The 24,765-nt window shown below is 44.8% G+C and overlaps 1 protein-coding gene across 4 annotated transcripts in view; it reads left to right on the top strand.

Moving 5' to 3' along the window:
• Positions 1-24,765, top strand: part of Frmd4b (FERM domain containing 4B) — a 232,878-nt gene that overhangs the window by 86,016 nt on the left and 122,097 nt on the right. For 3 of the 4 annotated variants that reach the window (XM_028773016.1, XM_028773014.1, XM_028773015.1), the window contains exons 2-3: positions 19,513-19,578; positions 21,329-21,423. In XM_028773016.1, the coding sequence (XP_028628849.1) occupies positions 19,513-19,578; positions 21,329-21,423 (161 nt within the window). Of the gene's footprint in view, positions 1-12,339; positions 12,362-19,512; positions 19,579-21,328; positions 21,424-24,765 lie in introns of those variants that run through there. The other variant, XM_028773017.1, reaches the window with a different exon arrangement.

Raw genomic sequence — 24,765 nt, 5'->3', positions numbered from 1 at the left:
TATATATATAGTAAGGGAAGGAAGGAGGGAGGGAAAGAGGAGGGAAGGAAGGAAGGAAGGAAGGAAGGAAGGAAGGAAGGAAGGAAGGAAGGAAGGAAGGAAGGAAGAAACCTTGTGCAGTAGTGTCTTAAACTAAGCAAGTTTTTGTCTCATGGCCTTTGTGCTTCTTGGTTTTCTCTTTCCGGAATGTTCCTGTCTCAGATTTACCAAGGCTGATTCTTCAGCACTTCCATCACAGATTAAGTGTCAGCCTCCTCAAGCAGCCCTTTCCTGACTGCCCTGCCTACAGCAACAACTCTCCCACATCTCCCTGCTTCCTGTTTGTGTGGTACTTGGTGATCTGAAGTCATCCTGTGGGTTGGTTTGCTTGCCTCCTTCACTAGGAAGCAAGGCAAGAGTGCTGTGACTGTTCAGTACTGTGTCACTGTCGAGTCCCCAGACTATTAGAAAGTTCTAGAAAATGAGAACCTGCTGTTATTTGTGAGGACATCAAGGTGTGTTTGTCACACAGTCCATAGAAAAGTGGGGCTGAAGTTTGAGCCCAAGGTCTGCCTCCCTGAATGATGATACCTGGGAGAAGAAGGACATCATATTTCCTGGGCTTGAGGATGATTATGGGGACATGATGGCCATTTATGAAGCCAAGACTTTTCCAACAATTTTACAAATTATTGAAAGTGTTTTCTCCTAAGACTATCACAAGCAGGAATAAGGGGAGTGAGTGTAAGACCCCAGTAGTCTAGGATGAGGCAGTCTATGCCAAGGGCCATGGTGACAGCATCCTCTCCTCTTACAAAGTCAGAGACTGGGACTCAAAACCTTAATCAAATCCCCAAGGCTGCACAGCCAGCAGCTGAAGAGAATGTAGAGCTATCCTGTTCTCTTGTCTTCCCCGAAAACCTGACCATGAGTTTATTATACCTGACTCTACCCCTTCACCTTTAGAGTGTGAGCCACCACATTTTAGAACACTTCCTTCACCTCAGGAAAATCTTTGGACATGGATACAAAAGGCTCTTTTTTGGTCTTGTTCCTATCCCAGCCTGGAAAGTGGAGAGGTTACTTAAAATGGCATATCTCATGGCTCATAAGTTAAACGTATAGGTAATTTCTGGTCCCTTCATCTGTGGCGTGAAATTTCGTTGTCTGATATTCATCTGCCTAACCAAGTATGTGATCACTGTGTTAGACCCAAGAGAAAGGCCTGGCTCAAAGTAGGTGCACTCACTAGGAAGGGGAGCAGTGCAGAAAGAAGGCAGAACACCCACGTTCCCAACTGCGTGGGAATCAGGTATGCTCATGATCAGAAAAAGAAATGAGACAGTAGCATCATATTCAACTAAAGAAGAAAAACATCCTTACTGTCCGAGATGTAATTTTAATAAGTAACTTCCTATTACATTTGCAGCAGGAATTTCTGTAGCAGAACTCAGATTGTCTGGCACACAAAAGGAAAGAGGCTGCAGCGGAACAAAACAGAGAGCTCTACAGATATCTGATTCCCTGCCAGAACATTCATGGGCTGCAGGGACGGCATGGCTCACTGGGTCCCAGTCCTGGTTTCCGTGACATGCTTAGCCTAATCCACATGATGAGAACATCTGTTTACTCAAACAAGGCACTTCAAGGCTGGTGAGGTGGCTTCGTGGGTAGAAGCATTTGCTGCCTTGCCTATCAACCTGTGTTCCATGCTCAAGACCCACAGGATAGAAGGAGAAAACTGACTCCAGAAAGTTGTCCTCTGACTTCCATCCATCTGCTATAGCTTGTGTGCTTGTGTGCTTGTGTGCTTGTGTGCAGACACGTGCCTGAGTGTAGGCTCACACATGTGTGTGCACATGCATGCGCACATACTCACAAACACACACATAAACACACATGATTAATAATGACAATAATAATAAAAGTTAAAAGAAAACATAAACAAATCTCTTCTTGTGATAGAATTCTTCCCTGCTCCAATTTGCTTGCCAGGGCTCCTCCCACCTGTCCCAGGGGCTGTCCTAAAACTGTTTGGTGCATTTATTTTCATTGACTTCAGAGTCATAAAAAAGATGAGCCTCTGAGCCAGCCATAGCTGGTGAAAAATGGCTTATTACGTGAAGGGACAAGAAGTGTGTTAGGATCACATGGGTAATACAGAGTGAAGTCTGGCTTAACCCCAAGCCAGTGCACTTTACCCTAGTTCTTTGTTGAGATTTTGAAACAAGGTCTCACTGTGTAGTTCTAGCTGCCCTGGAAGTCACAGCGTAGAATAGGCTGGCTTCAAATTTCCAGCTGTTTTGTTGGGATTACAGGAATGCACCACACCAGCTACTCCAGCTGCTGCTTAGGTATTTCGTACAATGTGTTAAGCCAGAGATTCTCAGCCTTCCTAACGCTACGACCTTCAGTGCAGTTCCTCATGTTGTGGTGAGCCACGACCATGAAATTATTTTCATGACTGCTCCATAACTGCAATTTTGCTACTGTTACAGTCATAATGAAAGTATCTGATATGTGACCTCTGTGAAAGGGTCATTTTGACACCCAAAGGGACTACAACCCACAGATTGAAAACCAACACACTAGGCAAAGGTCTATCCATTTTACAGCAGTTCCTTAGAGTGAGTGGGGTATGACTTGCCTAACATTGCCAACCAGGTGGCCACAGGCCAGGATCAGACATCCCAGACCTGTGTGACTAAGGAGCTGCTTTTCTCCCTGCCTGCCCCGTCCTAAATAGCTAAATGACTAAAGCAAACCCCATCGTATGTTTTCACCTGGCCAGGGTGATCAGAACTCTGAATTACAGGATCAAGCAAGTGCAGAGAGTGTTCATGATGTATTGCCTGATTTCCAGAAGTACAGAAGTGACCTTGGCCACCCCAGCCCCGTGGCCATACCCTGTGCCTCTCACCCTCCTCCCACTTTAGAAAGCCACACCAGGGGAACAAGTGTCAGCATGGGACCATGTTGGCCACAGGGGAAAATATTTTGTTCCCTGGATACGGCCCTATGTGTTGGGTGAGATTTCCTCTCCCGGGGCGCAGGGAGGGAAGTGAGAATAGGAGAGAGCAGGAGACGTAGGGAGAAACTTGCCAGCTCAACAAAATAGCAGGGCTCGTGAGAATGGCACGTGCTCTGTTTTGCTGCTCAAGGAGAAATCCCGACCGTCTTGTAGCAGGCCGGCAGGTTACAGCTGCCTTGGTTTCTAGGGGAAAGATCCCGAATGACTGTGACAGCACAGCTGTTCGCCATAGCTGAGGAATCTCATGAGTACATTCAAGAATTTTTTGAAGGGTTTTGGGTTTTTTGTTGGTGGTGGTGGTGGTTGGTTGGTTTGAGGGCTGTTTGTTTGGCTTCAAACTCCCTGTGTAGCCGAGGATGGCCTTAAATTTCTGGTCTTCTTACCTATCTGGGATGGTAAGCACATGGGGCTACATCTGGTTTATGTGTTGCTGGGGCCACCAAACCCAGGCTTCTGTGCCTATTAGGAAAGGATTCTACCAACCAAATTGCAGTCTCAGATCCACAAAAACATTTCAAAGCAGCAGGCAAAGGAAGCATTGAGTGACTTGTACTGTAGAACGGGGTAAAATCTCAGACCAGGAACCAGAGATGGAGATGGAGTTCATTCGTTCACTCATTCATTCATTCATTTATTTATTCATTTGTGTGTCTTGCACATGTTGCCTGGAACCTACAGTGAGCTGGGTACCATTTAAAGGGCTCAAAACAAAAAGCCAGTGTATGAGAGACAGTTTTTCCTCATAGAACTCGTATAAATGACAGAGCATTTGACATGGGAGTGTGCTTTCCCTAGTCAGAAGCTTAGCAGTGAGCCTACCCACAGATTCAATAAGATACATCTGTGCTGTTGCGATGGTTTGTGTTTACCAAGCTCTGTGCCCAGCACAAAGCCACCCTGATGGCAGGTGTGACTATCACAGTTCGAAAGATTTTTTTTTAATCCTTCAAAAGTTGAATTTTAGTCAGCTGTGGCCTAGACATGGCTGTGTACATCTGAGTTTCTGGTATTTGATGCTATCACGTGGTCTTGTGGTGGCCTGCACATCCTGAAGACGGAGGCCACCACTACAGTGTCCTCAAGAATACCCCATGCTATCAATCTGTGCTGTGCTGGCCGAGGTTTTCATAGCCTGCCCTCTGGGACAGGGGCACCGACTTGTGGCGTTTGCCAGTCTTCACGATGGAGATACTCTTACTAAGCTGAGAAGAGTTGAGCCAGAGTCTGTTGCTCCTCTCCAAGTTCAGCGAACGTGAATGCCCTCAGTAGTAGAGGGGTCCGTAGAACGTAGTGATGGGGTATTCCAGATGCCTTTGCCTTGAACTCTACATTACACTGCTCTATGTGTGTACTTAAAGTACATTAGATGTGTACTTTGTTACTATTTGGCCAGCATGAAGACAGTCACTGGCTTGTCAGGTGCTGCTATGACGGGTCCCATCATACAGCCTCTTCCTTCTCTTCATCCTTCAAGGCCTGCTGCTTAGTAATTTTGTTTTATTGTATTTATTTATCTTTTTTTATAGGGGGGAAAGGCCATTCTTCTTTTCACAGCCTTATTTTCTCCTCACCTGTGGTCTTCCAGCTTTTATTTTGTTTCATTTCACTAACATTTAATTCCATGATAAAACTTCGAAGGGACTCCGCAAACCCACTTAAAAACAGAGCCTACATGGTGACAAGACATCTTCGTGACTGCGTGTTGATAGCTTCCAGACTGAGAGGGATCTTCTGTGACAATGTGAGGCCTGGGTCTTGTGGTTCAAGTTTCTCCGGACTGAGGCAGTAGCATACTGACAGGCACTTGCCTAGCAAGTGAAAGGCCCTGGGTTCCATCTCTAGTACAAAAAATGCAAGCAGGAAAGAAAGAAATGGGAGAGGGGTGATTATCTTTCTAAAGACCCAAATGAACTTAACTTTTCCCAATTTGGTAAACTTTTCTAAATCCTTTGCCCAGGTATATTTTCTACCAACTAATTCAAGACAGGCCGGGACTCTGGCTCTAACATAATCCGTTTTTATTCATTCTAAGTCCCCTGAGGGCTTCTTTAGCCTGTGTTTGCTCGTGGATTGCAAAGAGCAGAGAGATAGATTGACACCAATCAGGTTTGAATGGAGCTGAGGAACGGAAGCAGAGTAACCGTGAGATGTGTGCTCAGAATGGGTGCTAAGGGGGCTTGGGGTCCTCTAAGGTTTACTTGTGTTTCCATGTGACGTAAGTGATCTGTTTGCCCTGCAGCGGCTCAGAGTCAGGCTGGCTGTGCTTGTCATACAAGCACTAAGCAGTAGCCAGAGCGTCTGTCTGTCACAAGTACAGCCATTCATCTGAAAAGCCTTTCCTTGGACAGCCCATGTCCTTACTTTTTAAAGTTTTGAAAGACGCTCTGCCGATGCCTCTCCCTATTGGCTGTTTTTCTCAGGAAAGGAGAAAGCAGTTGGCAGAACTAAAAGTTTCCAGACCACAGGCTGTCTGCTACTCACATAACCCCAACGCCAGAGTTTCCACTTTCTCCCCCTCCACTGTGGAGGGCAGCTAACCTGTGCTGCAGACCTGCTACAGCACGCCTTGGTTACGCCTTGGTTACGCATTTGAAACTTTCTTGTTTCCAGTATTTGTCCCTTCCTCATTTTTTTCTTCTCTTTCTTTTTTTTTTCCTTTTTGGACACATTGTTACTGTACCACAATGTCTAAAAATACAGCCTAACCACTGAATTTTGAGAAAGAGGAACTGCAGAAATAACCTGAGTGACCCTGTGGCCATGAACTCTTGACAGTGTCCTCTGGGCCCTTGGGAGGTACTGGTTGCTTAAGCACCTTCAGACCATTTCCAGGGAGGAGACGGTTCCCACCACACCGCCATCGGTGAAGTTACAGCCCTGGCCTTTGCCCTTTCTTGTCATCTGGTGAGCCCCTTGTTGAGTTGGATCAGTCTGTCATTACCTGATGGGACCTCAATGAGTTACTCTCAAACTCTCGAGGGTCCGGCTTTCTAACCATAAAAGAGAAAGTTGAAACTGTTTATGTCATGGGGTGCTTGTGAGAACACAGTAGGCAAAGGCATGTAAGCATACATGATGTAGGTAGGCATGGGGACTTACTTGAGCCTGACTTTGATCCCTACAACACTTTAAAAAAAGAAAACACCCATTCATGAGGCTGAGCATAATGTCACACACCTTTAATCCCAGCACTCTGTACTTCAGAGACAGAGAGCAGTAGTTCGCTGGGAGTTCAAGGACAACCTGGTCTACATAGTGAGCTCAAGGACTACACAGAGAGTCTCTGTCTCAAACAAAACAACAGCAATCCTCGACAAAACATGTATGTCAACCCATACTTGTGCTCCCAGGGCTAAGGAGACAGAGATGGGTGGAATCTTGGGACTTGTTGGCCCAGCAGCCTAGCCTAACCTGGACACTCCAGGACAGTGAGAGACTCTGTCTCAAAAAAACAAGGTGGACAGCATCTGAAGAACCAACAACCATGATTCACCCTTGTCCTCCCTCTGCGTATACACATGGGCACACATACCCAGGCACACACGTGTGAATGTACATACGCACATACAAAGAAGCACGCTGTAAAATCGTGTGTCTATGTGACCGGAAAGTGAAACTGAAACAGTCTAGGGACCCAAGTGAACTAGTGGGAGTGAGGGGGTGAAGAGGGGAGGAAATGGGAGGGGGGATTGCTGAAATAACATCATATACTTGCATGAAAACGACCTTATGAAAGGCGATACCATGCACAACAAATACTCCACTTTAAAAACAGTTTATAAGGGAGGACCTGGGAGGAGTAGGGGGAGGGGCAAGAATGTGTTCAAAATAAATTGTATGACATTCGCAAAGAATAAATAGAGGCATTAAATGTATATTAAGTAGGTAAATAAACACACTTGATACAAATAAGCTACCTGCATATGTTAATGAAGAGTTAAAGACCTCAACTCTGAACTGTCTGCTCACAGTCATATAAAAACTAAGCGACAGACAACAGCTTTCACTGACCTCAGGCATGGGGCCGCTTTGAAAGGTGTGTTTGTTGCCCTGTGGTGAGGCTTGGTGTCTCACACTTTCTCAGCAAACACTCCACCCCTGAGCTTCGCCCTCATCCCTGAACAGTGGTTTTTGAGTTAGTTTACTGATTATGACAGAGAAATAAGAAAGGAATTGAACCCAGATATTGGATTGCTGCCCTCTCCAGGGTTTGACTAATGGCTTGATTTTCACCTTGAATAAGCCTGTTTGACATCTTAATATTCCAAAAGAAACATTTGAGGGCTAGAAGGGGAGAATAAGCCATGTAAGCAATCTAAGCATTTAAAGTTAGCAGGACGGCTACCGAATCACGTCAGAACGCCTTGCACTAGGGTAAAGGCCAGTGTCCTCCACTTTGTATGGTTCTCCTTTGTTCCTTTGAGATAGGCTTGGCTTGAAAACAAAAGGGACAAAGCTAAACAGGAAAGGCTGGAAGTCTTGGGGTGGGGTATGTGCTTAGCATGAGCAGCACCCTGGCTTTAATTCCCAATGTCGAAGAGTACAGCAAAGAATTACAAGAGGCCATGCAGTGTCATACACCTGAAATCCCAACACACAGAAAAACAAAAGTCTGAGATGCAAAACAAACTAACTCCAGGCCAGCCTAAGCTGCAGAGTGGGGCCCTGGCCCAAACAACAATTATTTGTGCATGTGCTTATGTGAATATTTTACAGCTAGGAGAAATTTATTATGTTTTTAATTCTGTGGTGTGTGTCTGTGTGTGTGTGTGTCTCTCTCTGTATGTGTCTGTGTGTCTGTGTGTGTGTACGTGGAGGGGTATGTGTATGGTAGTCAGAGGACAACTTTTGAGAGTTACCTGTGCTGCTGTCTTTCTCGTTCTTTTTGTCAATTAGCTTCTGAGCCAGGTACTCACGTAGCATAAGAGCTCTCCACCACTTACTTTGCTGTTAGGATGTGGGAACTGCAGATGCCTGGATTTCTTTATGCCTTGAGCTATCTCTCAAGTTTCCTGGCTCCAAATCCCATCTGCAGCTCCTTGGTACCAGGCTGGTATCTCCTGGAGGCCCTCAGCTCCAGGATTGATGACTTTTTTTTTCAACCAGCCTTATAATATCTGGCTCCCATCTCAAAGGGATTACTTGTTATGAAAATGCCATCACTGTGGACTTTCTTCCCCCAAGGTACTGGTGCTGAAAACAGCAGCAGCAGCAGCAGCAGCAGCAGCAGCACCACCACCACCACCACCACCACCACCACCACCACCACAACAACAACAACAACAACAAACCAGCTGTTCACAGAATCTAGAATCCAAACTTCCAGCCTGTCTTGTGGGCTTTCCTTTTCAAACCTCCCCCAAGCAGAAAGGAGCTTGCAATTGAATGCTAATGCCCAGAAAAGAGGTTAGCCTTTCAGTCCCCACTGGTGGCCACTTGTCGACAACAATGAACAAGGAAACATTCTCTCCATCCACAGCCTCATTTCTTGTGCCTCCTGGGGAAAGAGACATTGAGCCCTAGCAGAGCTCACTGGCCAGCTTGATTTCAAGTGCCCCGCCCCTGCCTTTTTTTTTCTTTTTTCTTCTTGCATTTGTTTGTTTGTTTGTTTATGTAGGTACATAGGTGGGTTGTTAGGTAGGTAAGTAGTTACTTGTGTGCCAGGGCCCATCTGTGGAAGTCAGAGGACAACTTAGATCTGTTCTCTCTTTCCACCTTGTGGGTTTCTGAGATCACTCAGGCATCAGACTTGGTATCCCTTTGACCTGCTGAGCCTTAAGCTCGTTCCCTGAACTGAAAACTACTTACTGGTTTAACTGCACAGACTTTCTCTCCTTGTCTGTAAAGCAGTTTTTCTCCAAAGGAACAATTCTGTCCGGGAGCGGACGATGTATTTAGCATCACAGTAGTGGGAAGTATCCACTTCTTACCAGGCAGTGGCTCCACATCACACCAAAGATTCTGCTGCTGCAGTGGCCATGGTGTTGAAGCTCAGAACACTAGGACAAGCTCCATGCGCAGTGCCCTCATGGGGCCACCTGACGGTCCTGTTTGTACTCATAGTGGCATTCCTCAGAAGGCTACTGCTTGAGCAGGTGTGTGAGCACATGATGGACAGCATGAAGGCTTGAATGGCATTGTGCACTGGACTCAATTCCAAGCCAAGTTAATGTGGACTCAGGCCCCAGAGCCACACAAATGATCATCCTGCACCACAGGCTGTCACAGAAGCAGGGTAGAGCCAGGGAACCTGCTCATTCGGAGTATATGAATTCCATCTGGATCGAGACTTAAAACCCACTAGTAAATTCAGGCAGTGATTTCACAAGCTTCCCAGCCTGGGCCATTCCTTCTTGTTACATTTCCTTAAGACAGTGATTCAGTGGTTCGATTTTCTCCCTTCCATTTTTTGTTTGCTCTGACAAGAGGTCTCATTTAGTCAAGGCTGTTCTTGAACTTCTGCCTCAGACTTCCGAGTTGTTGGGACTACACACATACACCACACTCATCATTCAGTTTCATCTTTAGCAAACTGAATTCTCACATATGATTTTTTTCATTCCTGCCTCATCTCTCCATTTCTCTCCTTTTACCATAACCACTCCCAAGGGTCTGCCAGGGACCTGTGAGTCCCACCCCACATTGCAGCAGTGTGAACAGCCCCTCCAGGACTTTGCTTTGCCCTCTGCCTAATCAGAGTAGTCATGTTTTCTACTTTGGGGGCTTGTTAGCAGCAAGCAACAGGAGTGTACCGGTTGTGTGCTGCTAAGTCAGTGCTTCATAGACAGTGCAGTTGCATGCCGGGAAGACAGGCTCTGTCTTGAGAGAACTAAAGGAGAAATCACAGCTGACTTTTCTGGAGACATCTGTGTCAGTGCAGGCCATTCTCGGGATGAGAGTGTCAATAGCTCACACTCAGTCACCACCCAGAGATGATATAAAAGGGCCCTGTTCTGCTGGGATTGACATCATCTGGGTGAAATATAAAACTCCATCCATTCAATAGGTCTTAAAGTAAGACTGGCCTAGATCCCCACCCCCACCCCCTTCTCACTCCACAGACTCTCATCTGATGAGGAGTTTAATAGCTCACCTTGCTCTCTGGTTGGAAAACTTGTTTCCTGGTGTGTCAGGTTTTCTGGGTCATGGCTTGGGAGTTGCTTGGGACAGCCTCTGCTTAGATCATGCTTTATCAGTATAAATCAGCAGTTCTCAACCTGGGGGGGGGGGGGTCAAAAGAGGTCAGCCCTTTTTACAGGGGTCACCTAAGACCATCGGAGAACACAGATATTTATATTACAATTCATAGCAGTAGCGAAATTACAGTTATAAAATAGCAACAAAAATAATTTTATGGCTGGGGGGCTTACCACAACATGAGGTATTAAGGGGTCACAGCTTTAGGGAGGTTAAGAATGACTGGTGTAAGTAAATATTTATGAATGTGTGTTGGCATCTAGGTTCAATTCATTCACTAGGAAGACTTGTGCAGGTGTCATGAAATTCAGTGGAGGGCAAAAGACAAAACCTTGGGTATCTGTCCTCGCCTCCTACTTGGTTCTGAAGCAGGGTCTCATTTCGCTCACTACTTCATATGCCACGCTTGCTGGCCAGCAAGTTGCCAGGGATTCTTCTGTCTCCATCGTCCATGTCTCCATGGAAACCCTGGGATCACTGATGTATGTTCTGTTGCATCCAGCTCTACATGGGATCCGGGGATCCTTATTCCCATCTTCAGACTTGCGTGAGTTTCTCAGAAGCATGTTACTCCCATCCCTCACTCAGAAGATTTTTGGAGACCCTGTTTTTAGATAGAAGCCCTAGGGGAGAAGTAAGGGACGGCACAGTCAATGTCTCCCATCCTGTGAAACTTAAGATCTAGTGATAGAAGACAGGCAGACAGACATAGCTGAGTGAGAATCTGTAGGTCTTAGGGACACAGAACAGCATGATGGAGTGGAGGAGGCTCCACAGGAGATGAAGCAGGGAAGGCATCCCGAGAAGGTGACAGACATCTGATCTCAGATCTGAAAGACATGAAGGGACCTGAGGATGGACTGAATGGGGGGCAGAGCATTCCAGCCAGAGAGAACAGCACATGTGACACCCCAAGATAGGACCAAAGTTTGATATGAAGGAAGGAATGAGTCCAGTGTGAATGTGCTGAGTTAGAGGTGAGACCTGAGACACAAAAAAAAGTGCAAGGGATGAGCCTGGTTTAGCATCTCTTCTTGTCACTGTGGAAGAAATAACTGACAAACACAACTGAAGGAAAGAAGTGTTGATTTTGGCTCACAGATCAATCTGCCATAGCCAGAAGTCAGAACTTGAGGCTGCCAGTTACATTATATCCATAGTTGGAAATGAATGGGGGTAGGGAGAGGAAGGCTGGTGCCCAGCTTGCTTTCTTCTTACTCAGTCCAGGAACTCAGCCCATGGGATGGTGCCACCAACATTTACGACTCGTCTCCCAACCTCAGTTAAATCACCTAGGCTCCCTCACAGGCATGCCTAGAAGATTGTGAAGTAAAGCCTGTTGACAATATTAACCATCGTAGACCTGTTCTTCTCAGCAGAAGTGAAGTTATTTCTGGGTGTGATGTGTGGGAAGAGATTGGACATCTCTAAGTTGGAAAGCACTGAGGCCCAGTCCGAAGTTAGAAGATATCAGTCCCTCAGCCATGTCCTCACAGCGATATGACCATTGCCCAGCTGAGTGAGAAACCATGCCCAGGAACCATGGACCTGGTCAGAGAGCTGACTCTGCCCTCATCCAGATAGCAGTTTTGACTTTGCCTGGGTCATACCACCCAAAAACGCCAAGAAGCCATCTTTATGAAGCAAGGTCTCTTTTGCTGACTCTCAGGAAAAGCCAGTGGGGAACCAGAAGGAGGGGAAATAAGAAGCTTGCTACTTCCTTATCAAGTGTTTCCCGTGTTCCAAACATCAGCTAAAACAAAACCAAAGCAGCCAGGAGTTTGCTCTTTTTCTGTTGTCATTTCCTGTCATTTTTTAGTCTGACCCCAGATATTCTGAGTAGGCCCCTTCTGCCCTGTATGGGATCGCCTTGGGTTCCTTATCACCCGACACTCTCTTCACATCTCTTAGGTCAGGTTTGAAAGGCTGGCGCTGGAGCCAGGCGGTGAGTGTTCCCTCCTAAACCAGACCGTCACCATGCGCTGCCACATCTGGGTGCTGGCAGTGGAGGCCAAAGCTATAGCAGATTCTCACTTCCCTGTAGACCTTCCCCCACATGACCATTGACCCACTGGACAAAGCATTTCCACCGGCTACCAGCACTTGCAGGCTGAGGACCCGCTCTTATCAGCTGGGAAGCAAACGAAGTCTGAGGTGGGAGTTCTAACCCAGCATGCCCCATTCTAACCTCCAGACACCTGGAGTTGGGTGAGGAAGAGGTGGGAGAAGGTGAATCATCTGAGCAGGCGCTGCACAGAGGTTTCCAAAGAGATCATGTTTGAATACATGCATTGTGGGATTTTATTTGAGAAGTTGTTACTATTAGCTATCACTGACCATTGGCTGCTAGAGGTAGATTCTGAAGCTCTTCCCATTGTCTCCGTGGGGCTCAAAAGTGATTCTAGATTTAGATATCTAGAATTCTTTGTACGTGTTTCTTAAACACAGCCCTGGATGAAATTAGAAAATCAAGTATTTTTGAGTCATGCCTTAAAATAAATAAGACATGCCTGGCTTGGGAGTTTTCTGTGTGTGTGTGTGTGTGTGTGTGTGTGTGTGTGTAATTTTATTATGTATATAATATATTATTTATATATATTTTATATTATATACAGTATTATATAATAAATTTATTATTATTATAAATAGGTATATATTAACTGATCTGTTGAGATAACATTTATTTTAATTAGGTGGGTTTTTTTTTTTAAGCTGAGTAACTTTAAATACCTCAATTATGCTCTAACTCAGGAGGCAGAGTTCAGAGTCTCATTCCCAGGTCTAGGTTTAGTAACTTGTGTGGCTTTGGGTGAATCTGACCATCCCCCACCCCCAATCTCAAACATTAATAGATGCTCTCCCTATTCTATTTATAAAGTCCATAGTTCTAAGTGCTTCCCATGGACATATGCTTCTCTGGAAATGATACGTTTCCATTCCTGCTTCGTGGTACAGTTTTTCCATTTCTGCCGGTTCATGTGATCCTTTCGGAATGGCCTTCACAGGAAGGCTTTCCCATGTTTGTCAATGTGTGCTGGATTCAGGACTATGCGCCTTGCTGTGTGATTAAGACCCGGGGATTCTCAGCTGAGCTCTTGTTGCATTGTTGGTGAATCTTGTGGTCAAAGGGGTTTGCCTTCTTTTTTCTCTCATGATGTTGGATATCGGAGAGTACTTGCCTCAGGAACATCACACGGTTGACTGTGTGGTACTGCCTGGATAACAGAGGGTGCCTAGGAGCCATGCTGTTGCAATTGCTATTAAAGTGCCCTGGCTATGCAGACTGAAGGCATGCAGGAACCCGTGGCCCCTTCTCTTCCTTTATTTACTTCCTTCTCTTCCTTATTCTGTCAGCTCTGCACAATTTCTCTGTCATGTGCCTTTTAACTGGCTTGCTAACTTACCCTGCAGTTTAGTTTAACTGTTAACCAGTTTTCAAAGAAACAGGGCATGTCCTAGCTTCAACTACCAACTTGACACAACCTAGAAACATCTGTGAGAACTGCCTTTATCAGGTTGGTCTGTGGACGTGTTTTTGAGGGATTGCCTGGAGGGTTCATTGCTGTAGAAGAATGGACCCAGCCCATTGTGGTCCGCATGGCCCATGCCTTTCGACAGAGCTGGAGAATTTATTCACCTCGTTACATCTGGGGGGCAGAGCAAAGGGCACATACGGGAAGTGGACCAGACAAGACACAGCCTCCAAGGATACTCAACTAGTGACCTCCTTCCTCCAAGCTGGCTGCCTCCTGACTTTTTAGCACCTCTCAGTAATACCATCACATGAATTCACCAAAGGATTATTCCATTTGTCAGAGAAGAGTCCTTGTGACCGAATAGTCCCTAGAAACACCCTCACAGACTTATGCAGACATATACTAATCTATCTGAATTAATGATCCAGATGAATCCACGTGGACAATTTCCCTGTGCTCATCAGAACCTTCATCTGTACTTCTATACCCATTCTGGTACCATGTAACTTTACTGGTTCAAGGTCTGCTCACTCCTCTGACAGGACTCCCCACAGGGCATATACTTGGGTGAACCAGAAACCATCACCCATATCCAACAATGGATCTATTCTGCCCTGTGCTGCCACATACTGCTATGGAGGAAATCAAACCCTGTGTTCCCAAGTCTTCTCCTTGTCAAAGAAGCTCTTCCTTGAAATGTGTATTTTATGCCCTCTCTTTGTTTCTGTTGTCAACTACAGTCTATTCATGAGTGTTGTTTTGGTGAACGAAATACACTTCTCACTTTTCAGCCTCCAAGTGACAAGGGCAGGCCCTTCTGTTCCTACTGACAATCAAATCATCCCTATGACATACCCTCAGAAGCACCATCCTGCAGGGGAAGGTATTCAGGGAATAACAAATGCTTGGAGCGTTGGCAAATACTACTGTGTGCTCTCCCCTGCCCTCCTCCACTGACCCTTATCATCTCTTACCAAACCATCCCGGGAAGTGTCTGCTACTCTTCTTTCCCCCCATCAATCTCTCTGAGGGCTATTTGCCCTCCATGACACATCCAAGATGGTGTGGGCCCATCATTTTGGACTCTGGCCTTTGGAAACTATTTGTTTTGGTTAATTACAGAAGCCCATGGTGTGTGGACGGGAGAGCAGGCTTACTTGATAAAGGACATGCCTAGAAAGTATGAGGACCTGAGTTGAGACTACCCAGAACCTCTGGAAAGAGCTGGACACAGAAGTCTGCTCCGTAATTTTAGAGATGCTAAGATGGGAGGTAGAAACGGGCAGAGCCTTCCAAGACGCACCACGCTACCCATTCCCCACACAGCCTGCGTGTCTTTTCTGAAGAATCAAATTCAATGCAACTCAGCTTAACAGAGAGCAGAAGTGGATCATTCTGAGACATTTGGGAGTCTTGTGGAATGCAAAGACCTGAGTTCACACAGACCAGGAGAAGCATGACAACCGGAATGACACTGGAGACGGACAGTGGTTCTGAGGTTTCCCCTTGGCTCACCGGATTTCTTGGGTCTCCTTCAGCCACCTGTCCCCTGCTTTGTTCCTGCAGGATTTTCTCTGCACACAGCAGTCACCCCGAGGCAGCCAAGGTTCCAGACCCAATTCTAGATGTCCTGGAATGAAGTTCTTATTGCCCCAGTTTGGGACAGGTGGCCATGTCTAGCTCAAGTTATGTGCCGTTGCACAGTTTGTCACAACAAAATGACAGTCACTATTTAATAGTCTAGAGTAATCCAGGTCTTGGGAGGTGAGGACAGAAAGATCAGCTTGAAGTTATCCTTGGCTACATGCTACATAGCAACCTAAAGCTAGCCTGTACTACAGGAAGCCCTGACTCATCAAAAAAATATATATATATCCATATATGTATAATGTAATATACATATATTAGATATATACACTATATATATTATTATATATAGTTTACATATATACCATATAATATATTATATAATAGTATATTAATATATTATACAGATACTAATATATATTAATATATATTATATATATAATTATGTGTTGAGAAAAGAACATCAATTGGTTGGAGGAGAGATCAAAACAAATTGGCACTTAGCAAACAGATCTTTTTCTTTTGCTTTGTTTGTTTGAGACATATATAGTCTCTACTATACTCTTACACAGACATACATTGTCCTGGCTGTCCTAGAACTCAATATGTAAACCAGGCTGGCCTCGAACTCACAGAGATCTGCCTGCCTCCTCAGTGCTGGGATTAAAGGTATAAGCCAATGGATACATATGTAAGAGAGAGAAATAAATGTGTTTGGATTATAAGACAACCTAGTAATTTGAAATATGAGTTATTTTGTATAATATTGTACATATATATGTATAATGTAATATACATATATTAGATATATACACAATATATATTATTATATATAGTAGATATATACATACTATATATACATAGTATATATCAAAGTAAAATATTGTGTAAGGTATTTTTCTTAGTGGACTTATACTGTGGGTATGCATGTGTGCGTGCATGCGTGTGTGTGTGTGTGTGTGTGTGTGTGTGTTTTCAACTTTCTGTAGGACACATATATAGTTAGTTCCTTTTTTGTCTTTTTTGGGGGGAAAGGGGTCGAGACAGGGTTTCTCTGTGTAGCCCTGTCTGTCCTAGAACTCACTCTGTAGACTAGGCTGGCCTAGAACTCAGAAATCTGCCTGCCTCTGCCTTCCAAGTGCTGGGATTAAAGGCGTGCACCACCACTGCCCGGCAAGTTAGTTCTTATGGATACAAAATTAAAACAATTTAAACCAATACATTTCTTTACAACCCTCTACACTGTGAAGAATTACAGTGGTGGTTTTTTGGTCACCTCTGGTTTTATTTGTTATTGGGATTCTAATTTTATTGTGTTAAATTGTATTTTTAGTTTAATGTGATATGGTTTTTTGATACAAGATCTCAAATTCACTATGTAGCCAAGGTCAGACTTGAACTCCTGGCAATCCTCCTGCTTCAGCCTCCTGAGTGCTGTTGATATTACAAGCATTCACCACTATGCCTGTGACTGGGGGGCCTTACACTTGTAGTCAAAGCAGCTCTGCCCAATCACCTTATTCACGTTTTGAATTGGTGTTTTACTTTCCTGGGAAATTTTGAAGAAATTATCCTAAAGTTTGAATGTCAGTTTCCTGGCCTATAAAACAAAGACATTGTTCTGGCATTGCTGTTTGCAGCCCTTTGCAGGAGAGATGGTTGAAGTAGGTTCTAAAGTATCCCAGGCTGGTGTCAAATTCCTATGGAGTCAAGGACGACCTTGAACTTCTGATTCTCCCGCTGCTCTCTTCCTGGTGCTGAGATCATAAGCATGTACCTCCATACCAGTGTGTGTGACACTGTGAGCAGATCCCGGGCGGTATACATGCTAGGCAAGCCCTCTCACTTCTGAGCTGCAGCTCCATCCCTTTCGGAAAAACTCTAATGAGACTTTATACTTAATATGCAATGGCCAGCTCAGCAACCGGAACTAACACCCCTATTCACTGAGCCACCCTAAGGGTGTATTTGACCTTCTCATTGCTTAGTTAAGAATGTGATCTGTGGCCATGAACTAAGCAAAGTTTGTCCACTCACCTCTTATCACCAGTTCTGTGGTTTCTGTCGGCCGTGTGTCTATAACCCCATGATCTGACCTGCTAAAGTTCAATCAAACCTGGAAATGCAGAATTTTTTTTACGTTGAAAACAGGTTACTTATTCCCACCTTGAGCTTCTCTTGCCTCAGCTACTGAATATGGACAACAATAGGAATCACAGAATGTACCATTACAGCGCAGAGATAGTGTGTACAAACCACCTAGGACAATACACGTATACAGCTAGTGGCCAGTAATGGCGTCTATCTTGTTTTTGAGATAGGGTCTCACTATGGTGCTTAGGCTGGTCTCAAATGCCTGCACTCTAGTGGTCTGCTTCACCCATAGCCTGATGAACCACAAGCATGTGCCAACAAACACAAGTTTCTTAATATTTATTTATGTATGTATTTGCTTTGAGTTTTTAAGTAAGTGCTCCAGTAGCCCAGGTGATTGGCCTTGAATTCACTTTGTAGCCAGGATGGATCTTGACTTTCTAATCCTCCTGCCTCCACTTCCCAAGCATTGAGATTAAAGGTGCACACCACCACCTCCAACTCAATTTGTTTTTCAAACTGGTTTTACAAATGTCTGAGTTTTTGCACAATGCCTGAAAGGAAAAGAATGTTGTCCAAGCTTTTCAAATGTGACCCAACAATCTCAACATTCGTGGCCAAAAATGGACAGAGCAACTGAAATGTTCCTCATGTCAGTGCTGGAGACAGCGTGGGTATCTCTCAGAATGAGACTCATATCATAGTATAGCAATACACGGTCCCATGCCACAAAACATGTAAGATAAATAAAACCCTAGAGGGAATTCTTCCAAAAATAACCAGAGTGAGAAGCACAGAAGGCAAAGCCATGAATACAGCTTCGTCACACTTGGACTGAAGTTTGTGTAAGTGTGCATGCACATATACACATACATACTTAGCCATAACGTGGATGGATGGTTTCACACACACACACACACACACACACACACACACAGTGCACACTTCATTTGGGTTAAGTGTCTAACGTAACAATATTAAAGAAAGACATTTAGTGTAAAAGTGTAAGCTAGGGGCTAGGGATGTTGCTCATTGGCTAGAACATTTGCCTAACATATGTGAGACTCTGAGTTCAGTCTCAGCACTGCACAAAGAGAGGGAGAAAGGAAAGACAAACTGGGAACGGTGGCTTGCATCTGTAATCCCACTGCCCAGCTTTTATGTTTGGGGCCAGGCTAGACTCTATAGCAAGGCTGTGTCTGAAAAAGAAAATGCCTGTAAATGTACATATCAGAAGTGAACGTGAAGGTGGCCTTCAGGGTGCCCCTCAAATGGACAGGGTGGTGGTGACAACTACAGATGGGACGTTTTGGATTGTGAGTTTATGAAGAGAGGGGTCGTCACTTTACAACCAGCACTTCCCAGCGCTATGACTTCCAATGTAAAAAAAAAAAAAACAATTACATACTGAAAATTGATGTGTCAAACTGTCAGCTGTACACCTTAACTGCTAACTATAAACGGCTACTAAAAGGGGAGAGAGTTCAAAAGTTGAGGCCTTTGCACTTGAACTTCAGTCTCATGTTTCTCTCCTTGTGTTGTGTAAGTACCAAGTTTACCAGAGTGCAGCCATGATAGAAGGTGTTTGCGTTTGTGAAAAGTCACCGTGACTCAAGGAAACATATGCCTGTTTCTGGGAGACCTGCTTCTCTCCACACGATCTGTGCCCTGTGTGAGCGTGGCCTACTGAATGGGCATTGGTTTCATCGTTGCTATTTTATGTTCTCACACACATTAAGTAGTCTTTGCTTTCAATCTTGTTCTTATTCTAAATCCACGTGAATGTCCCCAGGCATACCCAACCTTTTGACATTGTGACGGCATTGTCATCTCCAAAGTTCACATTCAAAAACTGTACCGTTGAGTTATTAAAAACAAAAAACAAACAAACAAAGCAAAACAAAACAACCCTCATGTTGTCTTAAGTAAGTATGATTTTGTGTTGGACCACTGTCATAGCTGTCTTTGGCCTCATGCAGCCTGCAGATTGCAGTTTATAGTAAGTCTTGCAAGCCTATAGTAAGTCTGCTTCTGGGAATCCTACTGATGAACTCACTGAAGCACACCGCATAGATAGATAAAGTAAGTCTGCAGATTTCTGGCAGGCCTGATCCATCTCTTGATTTTTTTTTTTTTTTGTCCCCACAGATGACAGAAGGCAGGCACTGCCAGGTTCACCTGCTGGATGACAGGAGACTGGAGCTACTGGTTCAGGTAGGTATTGGATACTCTCGGGTAGTCCTTCCCTGTCCTCTTTAGAGTGTGATGGCCTGTATCCAGGCTGCTCACCTAACTGTGCCTGGAACTCAGTGCTTTAGAGTGACTGAGGAAGAAGAGGTGGCTCTGAGGTCAGTTACTGTAGCTTAGACTTCCTGACAAAATCCTGACTAAGTCAAGCTATGTGAGTGGAAGCTCTTTGTAAAACATGTGACAGTACTTGAGTTTTATTTAGTTTACTTGTTGGTGATTTTCTTTCTATTTGCCCAACACACTGGACCAAAAGTCTTTTTTAAAACAAATGGTTGAGATATTCTGTTATACTCATAGGTCGGTGGCCACCATAGTCATCAGAGAGGCTTGTTTTAGCAGCTAAGGGAGCAAATGCAGAGACCCACAATTCCAAACATTAGGCAGAGCTCAGAGGACTCTGTGGGAAAAGGGGGAAAGGATTGTAGGAGCCTATCCAAAATGGTCTCGGATACCAGTAGAACGTGGCCCACAGAATCAACTAAGGAGGGCTGACAGGGGCTCACAGAGACTGGAGCAGCAGTCATAGAGCCCGCATGCGACTGAGCTAGGTCCTCTGCATACATGCTGTGGTTGTTTAGCTTGGGGTGTTTGTGGGACTCATAACAACAGAAGAGAGGGTGTCTCTGACTCTCTTGCCTGCTCTTGTGACATTGTGCCTCCCACTGCGTTGCCTTCCCCAGCCTTGATATGAGGACTTAGACCTAGTCTTGTTATGTCTTGCTATACCACTGCTCTTTTCTGAGGAGCAGTGGATCTGGGGGAGAGGAGAAGTGGGCTGGGGAACTGGGAGGAGTGGAGGGAGGGGAGGCTGAGTTGGGGATATATTGTATGAGAGAAGAATAAAAAAATCGTTCAAGTCCTGTGGACAGGCTACGCCTATGGCTAGCCAAGGCACTTCTTCAAGACCAAGCCTGTTTACTGTCTCTTTAAGACTTGTCTCTCACACACTGCACCCAGGGTGCAATTGAAACGAATAGGGCAGGATCTAGAGAGATGGCTCCATGGACCAGAGTGCTTGTTGCTCTTGTAGAAGACCCAGGTTCCATTCCCAGCATCTACATGGTTGACAGCCATCTGTAACTCTAGTTCTGACCCAAGCACACACTGTACAAACATACATGCAGAAAATAAACCACGCTCACACATAATGTAACATGAAAGTCTTTGAAGTGAAACAGAGGAGTAGCACAATAGTTTTGTCAATTTTTAATCTAGATTTCTTCCTGCTTCCTTCTCTCCTACCCCAGCTTTCTTTCCATCCCTGCCCCTCATCTGTTACTTGATTTTTCTTCCCTTTCTTCCTGGCTTCTTTGCCTTCTCTTTCTCACCCCATTTTGTCCCCTCCAACTACAGACATCCATATTTCAGACCATCATCATGAGCTATGAGGCTCAGGGTTAAGAAGAGAGCCGATCAGGCTGCTGTCCAGTGCTGCCCGTTGTCCCCAGTCCCTGCCAGGCCAGCATCAGTCATTAGCTGGTCATTCCAGCAGATTCCAAACCACACTTTCTCCCCCAGGCCCATGGTACCCCCAAAGCTCACAGATAGTTCCTTCTTTAGGTGGATGCTCCAAACTTTAGGCTTGAAGAAGGGTATTTTAAAAAATCACACAAGGAAGCAAAAGCTGCTTTTGATGGTTTAGGGTAGAAGAGAGTGCTAGCGGAGGGAGAGATGGGCAAGCAAACCGGTGCTAATCAGATTTGTTTTCTGACAGCCCAAGCTTTTATCAAGAGAGCTGCTGGACCTTGTGGCATCACATTTCAACCTGAAAGAGAAGGAGTACTTTGGAATAACGTTTATAGATGACACGTGAGTCTTCAGGTTCTTCACGTCTTATTTTTCTGCCTGGACTATGCACTTGCTGATTCTCATGGTTAGCAACAAGGGAGAAAGTATTTGTATCCTGTCTAGTTATGAGTTTCTCAGCATGGAAAATGGTTCCCTGCAAATGTCATCAAGGAAGAAGAAAAGGAGCACAGCGTTTTAAAGTCTTGCAAATACTGCCAGGTGTGGTGGCAAATGCCGGTCATCTCAGCACTCAGGAAGTAGAGGCAGGATGAGGGATGCAAGTTCTAGGTCATACTGGTCTACATAATGAGCTCCGGGCAGGGCTGGGAAGCTGGATAATGAAACAAACAAACAAACAAACCTCAAAGTGTGTTTAGAAATGTGTGTTGATGAGTTTGTCGTCTCTGGTACATGTCATTTTGAATGAGTGGTAATGTTCCCCAATCCACTTCATATGTCAGTAATGGAAACACATAGGCTGTTATTCACGAGTATCATGAAGCTAATTTAATGTTTTGGTATTCATGGTTAGACAGTTTAAAACCAAGTTTGTGACCAGCCTTTATTTATATAGTTGAATATTGAATTAATTTTTACCTTCAATCTAAATCTCGTTCATGTTGCCTGGGAGGTTTTTTGTTTATTTTTGTTTATTTCCCATTTATCTTCATTCTTTACGTTAACATGTTGGAGAGTGTGTGTATGTGTGTTTGTGTGTGTGTGTGTGTGTATTTCTGTCTATTTTATATCAACATAATTTGTCTGTATTATATGTGGTCTGATATGTTATGAGACGAATCCTTCCCTTTTCTGAAGATATTTTCCGCAGAGTCCCTTAAATACTAACGTCCAAGAACATGTGTTCCAGACACAAGATATGCTGGCCAACCACAGCGTTCTTTGCATAACTTTCTCTATTTGAGCGGTTTTTCAGTTGTCCCATGAAACCAGGTGGAAAATAACTTCAAGAAGGAGTTAATTTGTTTTTAACACCTTGTACCCTGTAATGCTTCCTAGCCCAGGGCCTCTAGGAAATCTAATCAAAACTGTCAACTCTGGTTGCTAACCCCAGATGCTTGTGTAGAGACGTACAAACCCCAGAAAAACTTAGATCCTGCCTCAGAATGTTTACTGAAGATGATTTGCCCAAAGCAGGGGGGAAACTTAGTGAGCATTGGCCTCTTACTCAGTCACCCAGTTATATGTTCACCCAATAGCTGGTGGAGAGGCACTTGATTGTCTGCCCTCTGCTGGATAAAATAGGAAATGCGTATCCGGTTTTTTTCCACAAGACTCTTCCAGAAAGCCTCAAGGAGTTCACACGCGTCAGTGAGTGATTAAACATGATACACATGTAGGTAGAATGCATGTGTGAGTGAAAGCATATAAGATATGCTACGAACTGGAATTGTCATCAACGCTATCATTTAGGAGACCAATCTAGTTGACGCTAAAAGTCTGAAGACTAGAACAATGTGTGTGTTTAATGAATGTCTCCTGAGCATCTACAAGCTACCAGATGGTATCCTAGATCCCAGGGATTCCACTGTGAGCAACATAGTTAAGATCTCTGCTCTCAAGAGTTACTATTGCAATGCCGTGATCTAGGTTAACAAGCAGAGAGATGATAAGAAAATACTAACTAACTCTAAATGCACTGAGATCATGTGAGACGCCATATGAAGGAAAGCTGGTGGGGATAGTTTTAGACAGAGTGGGCCAGGATGATGTCTGGAAGACAGTATGCATTGAACACCAAGAACTGGCTCTACAGACAAGAGCCAAATTGTCCAAAGATGGAGCCCAGTTTGACTTGTGTGTTTTGTCTTAATATGATGTTTGTTGGTTTGAGAAAAGACCTCAAGTCGTCAAGGCTGGCCTTGAACTCCTGACCCTCAGTCCTGGGTTTATACGTATGTGCCACCATGCTTGACTTAGTTTCTGTTTTAAGGAATGTAGGGAAAACCACTGTGGCTAATGTGTAGAGAGCAGGAAGGAGAGAGCCAAGATTTGGCTAAGAATGAGACAGGGGAAATACCACAGAGTCCTGAAGCTGTGTGATCTGACAGCAGTATTTGACATCTCTGATACTCAGGTTTCACACCTATAGCCTGTGCATAGCAACAGTCCTCACACAGCAAATGCCATATGGGAGACTGTTGTGAGAATTATTAGCCTAGGGACTTAACGACATCCCCTGTTGCTTTTAAATATCTATTAGAAGTCTCTACCCCACGTCAGACCATTTAGTTCCCAAATAAAAATCACAGAGAGACCTTTAGATTTATAGTAAGCTTTGGAACACTAGAGCTGAGCAGATATCAACCCTCTATGCTATTTTGTTTGTTTCCTTGCCGATAACCCAGAGATATCATTTGCCATGTTTCGTTTGGGCCACTCCTGCCCCATCAGGCCAACTCTTGTGGGTATGCATTCACGATCTATACTACCCCACTACCCCACAGCAACCTCTTCCTTCTTCTTCTCACTCTCCTGGTCATGGTTCCTAGTGAGACCCCAAGCCGAGGAACCTCATTCTGCCCCCTCTTTTCTGCCCAGCCCAGGCTGTAGGCATTTTATTAGCCAATCAGGGATAACTTGGGGGGGTGGCAAGGTTTACATAGTAAATTTGGTGGATTGGAGGATCTCCTCAGTGGGGGACACAGATCTTGGGAGATAGTATTTAGCACTTGAATACATAGCAGCTGCAGACCAACCCCTACAGGAGCCCCATTGCTCCTGTTGCATTGAGCCCCGTTGTTGCATTCTGTCCTTCAGGCATATTTAGTAGAAATGCAGAGTCCAGAGCACAGGCATACATGTAAGAGAGGCTTTGCCCAGCGTGATCTCACAGAATTATCTCTAGAACTGGGCGAGACACACAGAGTCCACAGAGGGGAAGGGAGGCGGCAGTCTAGGCAAACATCACTTGAAACAAATGTACACTGTGCTCTTGCTAAGTGGGAAGGCACTAGCCTGGGAGTGTATTAAGATGTGAGCGAAGGATGAGATCACAGGTGAACCCCTCAAGCACAGAGAAGGCAAAGCACCTGTGGCCACTGAGAGACTGTCAGTCTGTGGAGGGAGAACAGGAATTTAAAATTTGTAATTTAAAATTACAGTGTCAGCGCTGGAAAGAAGGGGCCAGACCATGTGGCGAGGAGAAGCCCTAAGCACCGTGCTTTGTCTAAACATTCGAACTTGCTTCACAAAGAAGAGAGAAAGATCTGGGGATGATGCTGCATGCCTCTAATCCTAGCACCTGGCAGGTGAAAAACAGCCTAGCCAGTCTGTAACCCTAGCACTGCATACAGGGGAGGAAAGAGGATTGCTGGGACTTGCTGATTGACAGCCTAACTCCAG

Source organism: Grammomys surdaster, unplaced genomic scaffold (assembly GCF_004785775.1).
Source record: "Grammomys surdaster isolate TR1022 unplaced genomic scaffold, NIH_TR_1.0 220, whole genome shotgun sequence".
Classification (NCBI taxonomy): domain Eukaryota; kingdom Metazoa; phylum Chordata; class Mammalia; order Rodentia; family Muridae; genus Grammomys; species Grammomys surdaster.
This window is presented reverse-complemented; position numbering and strand designations above follow the sequence as displayed.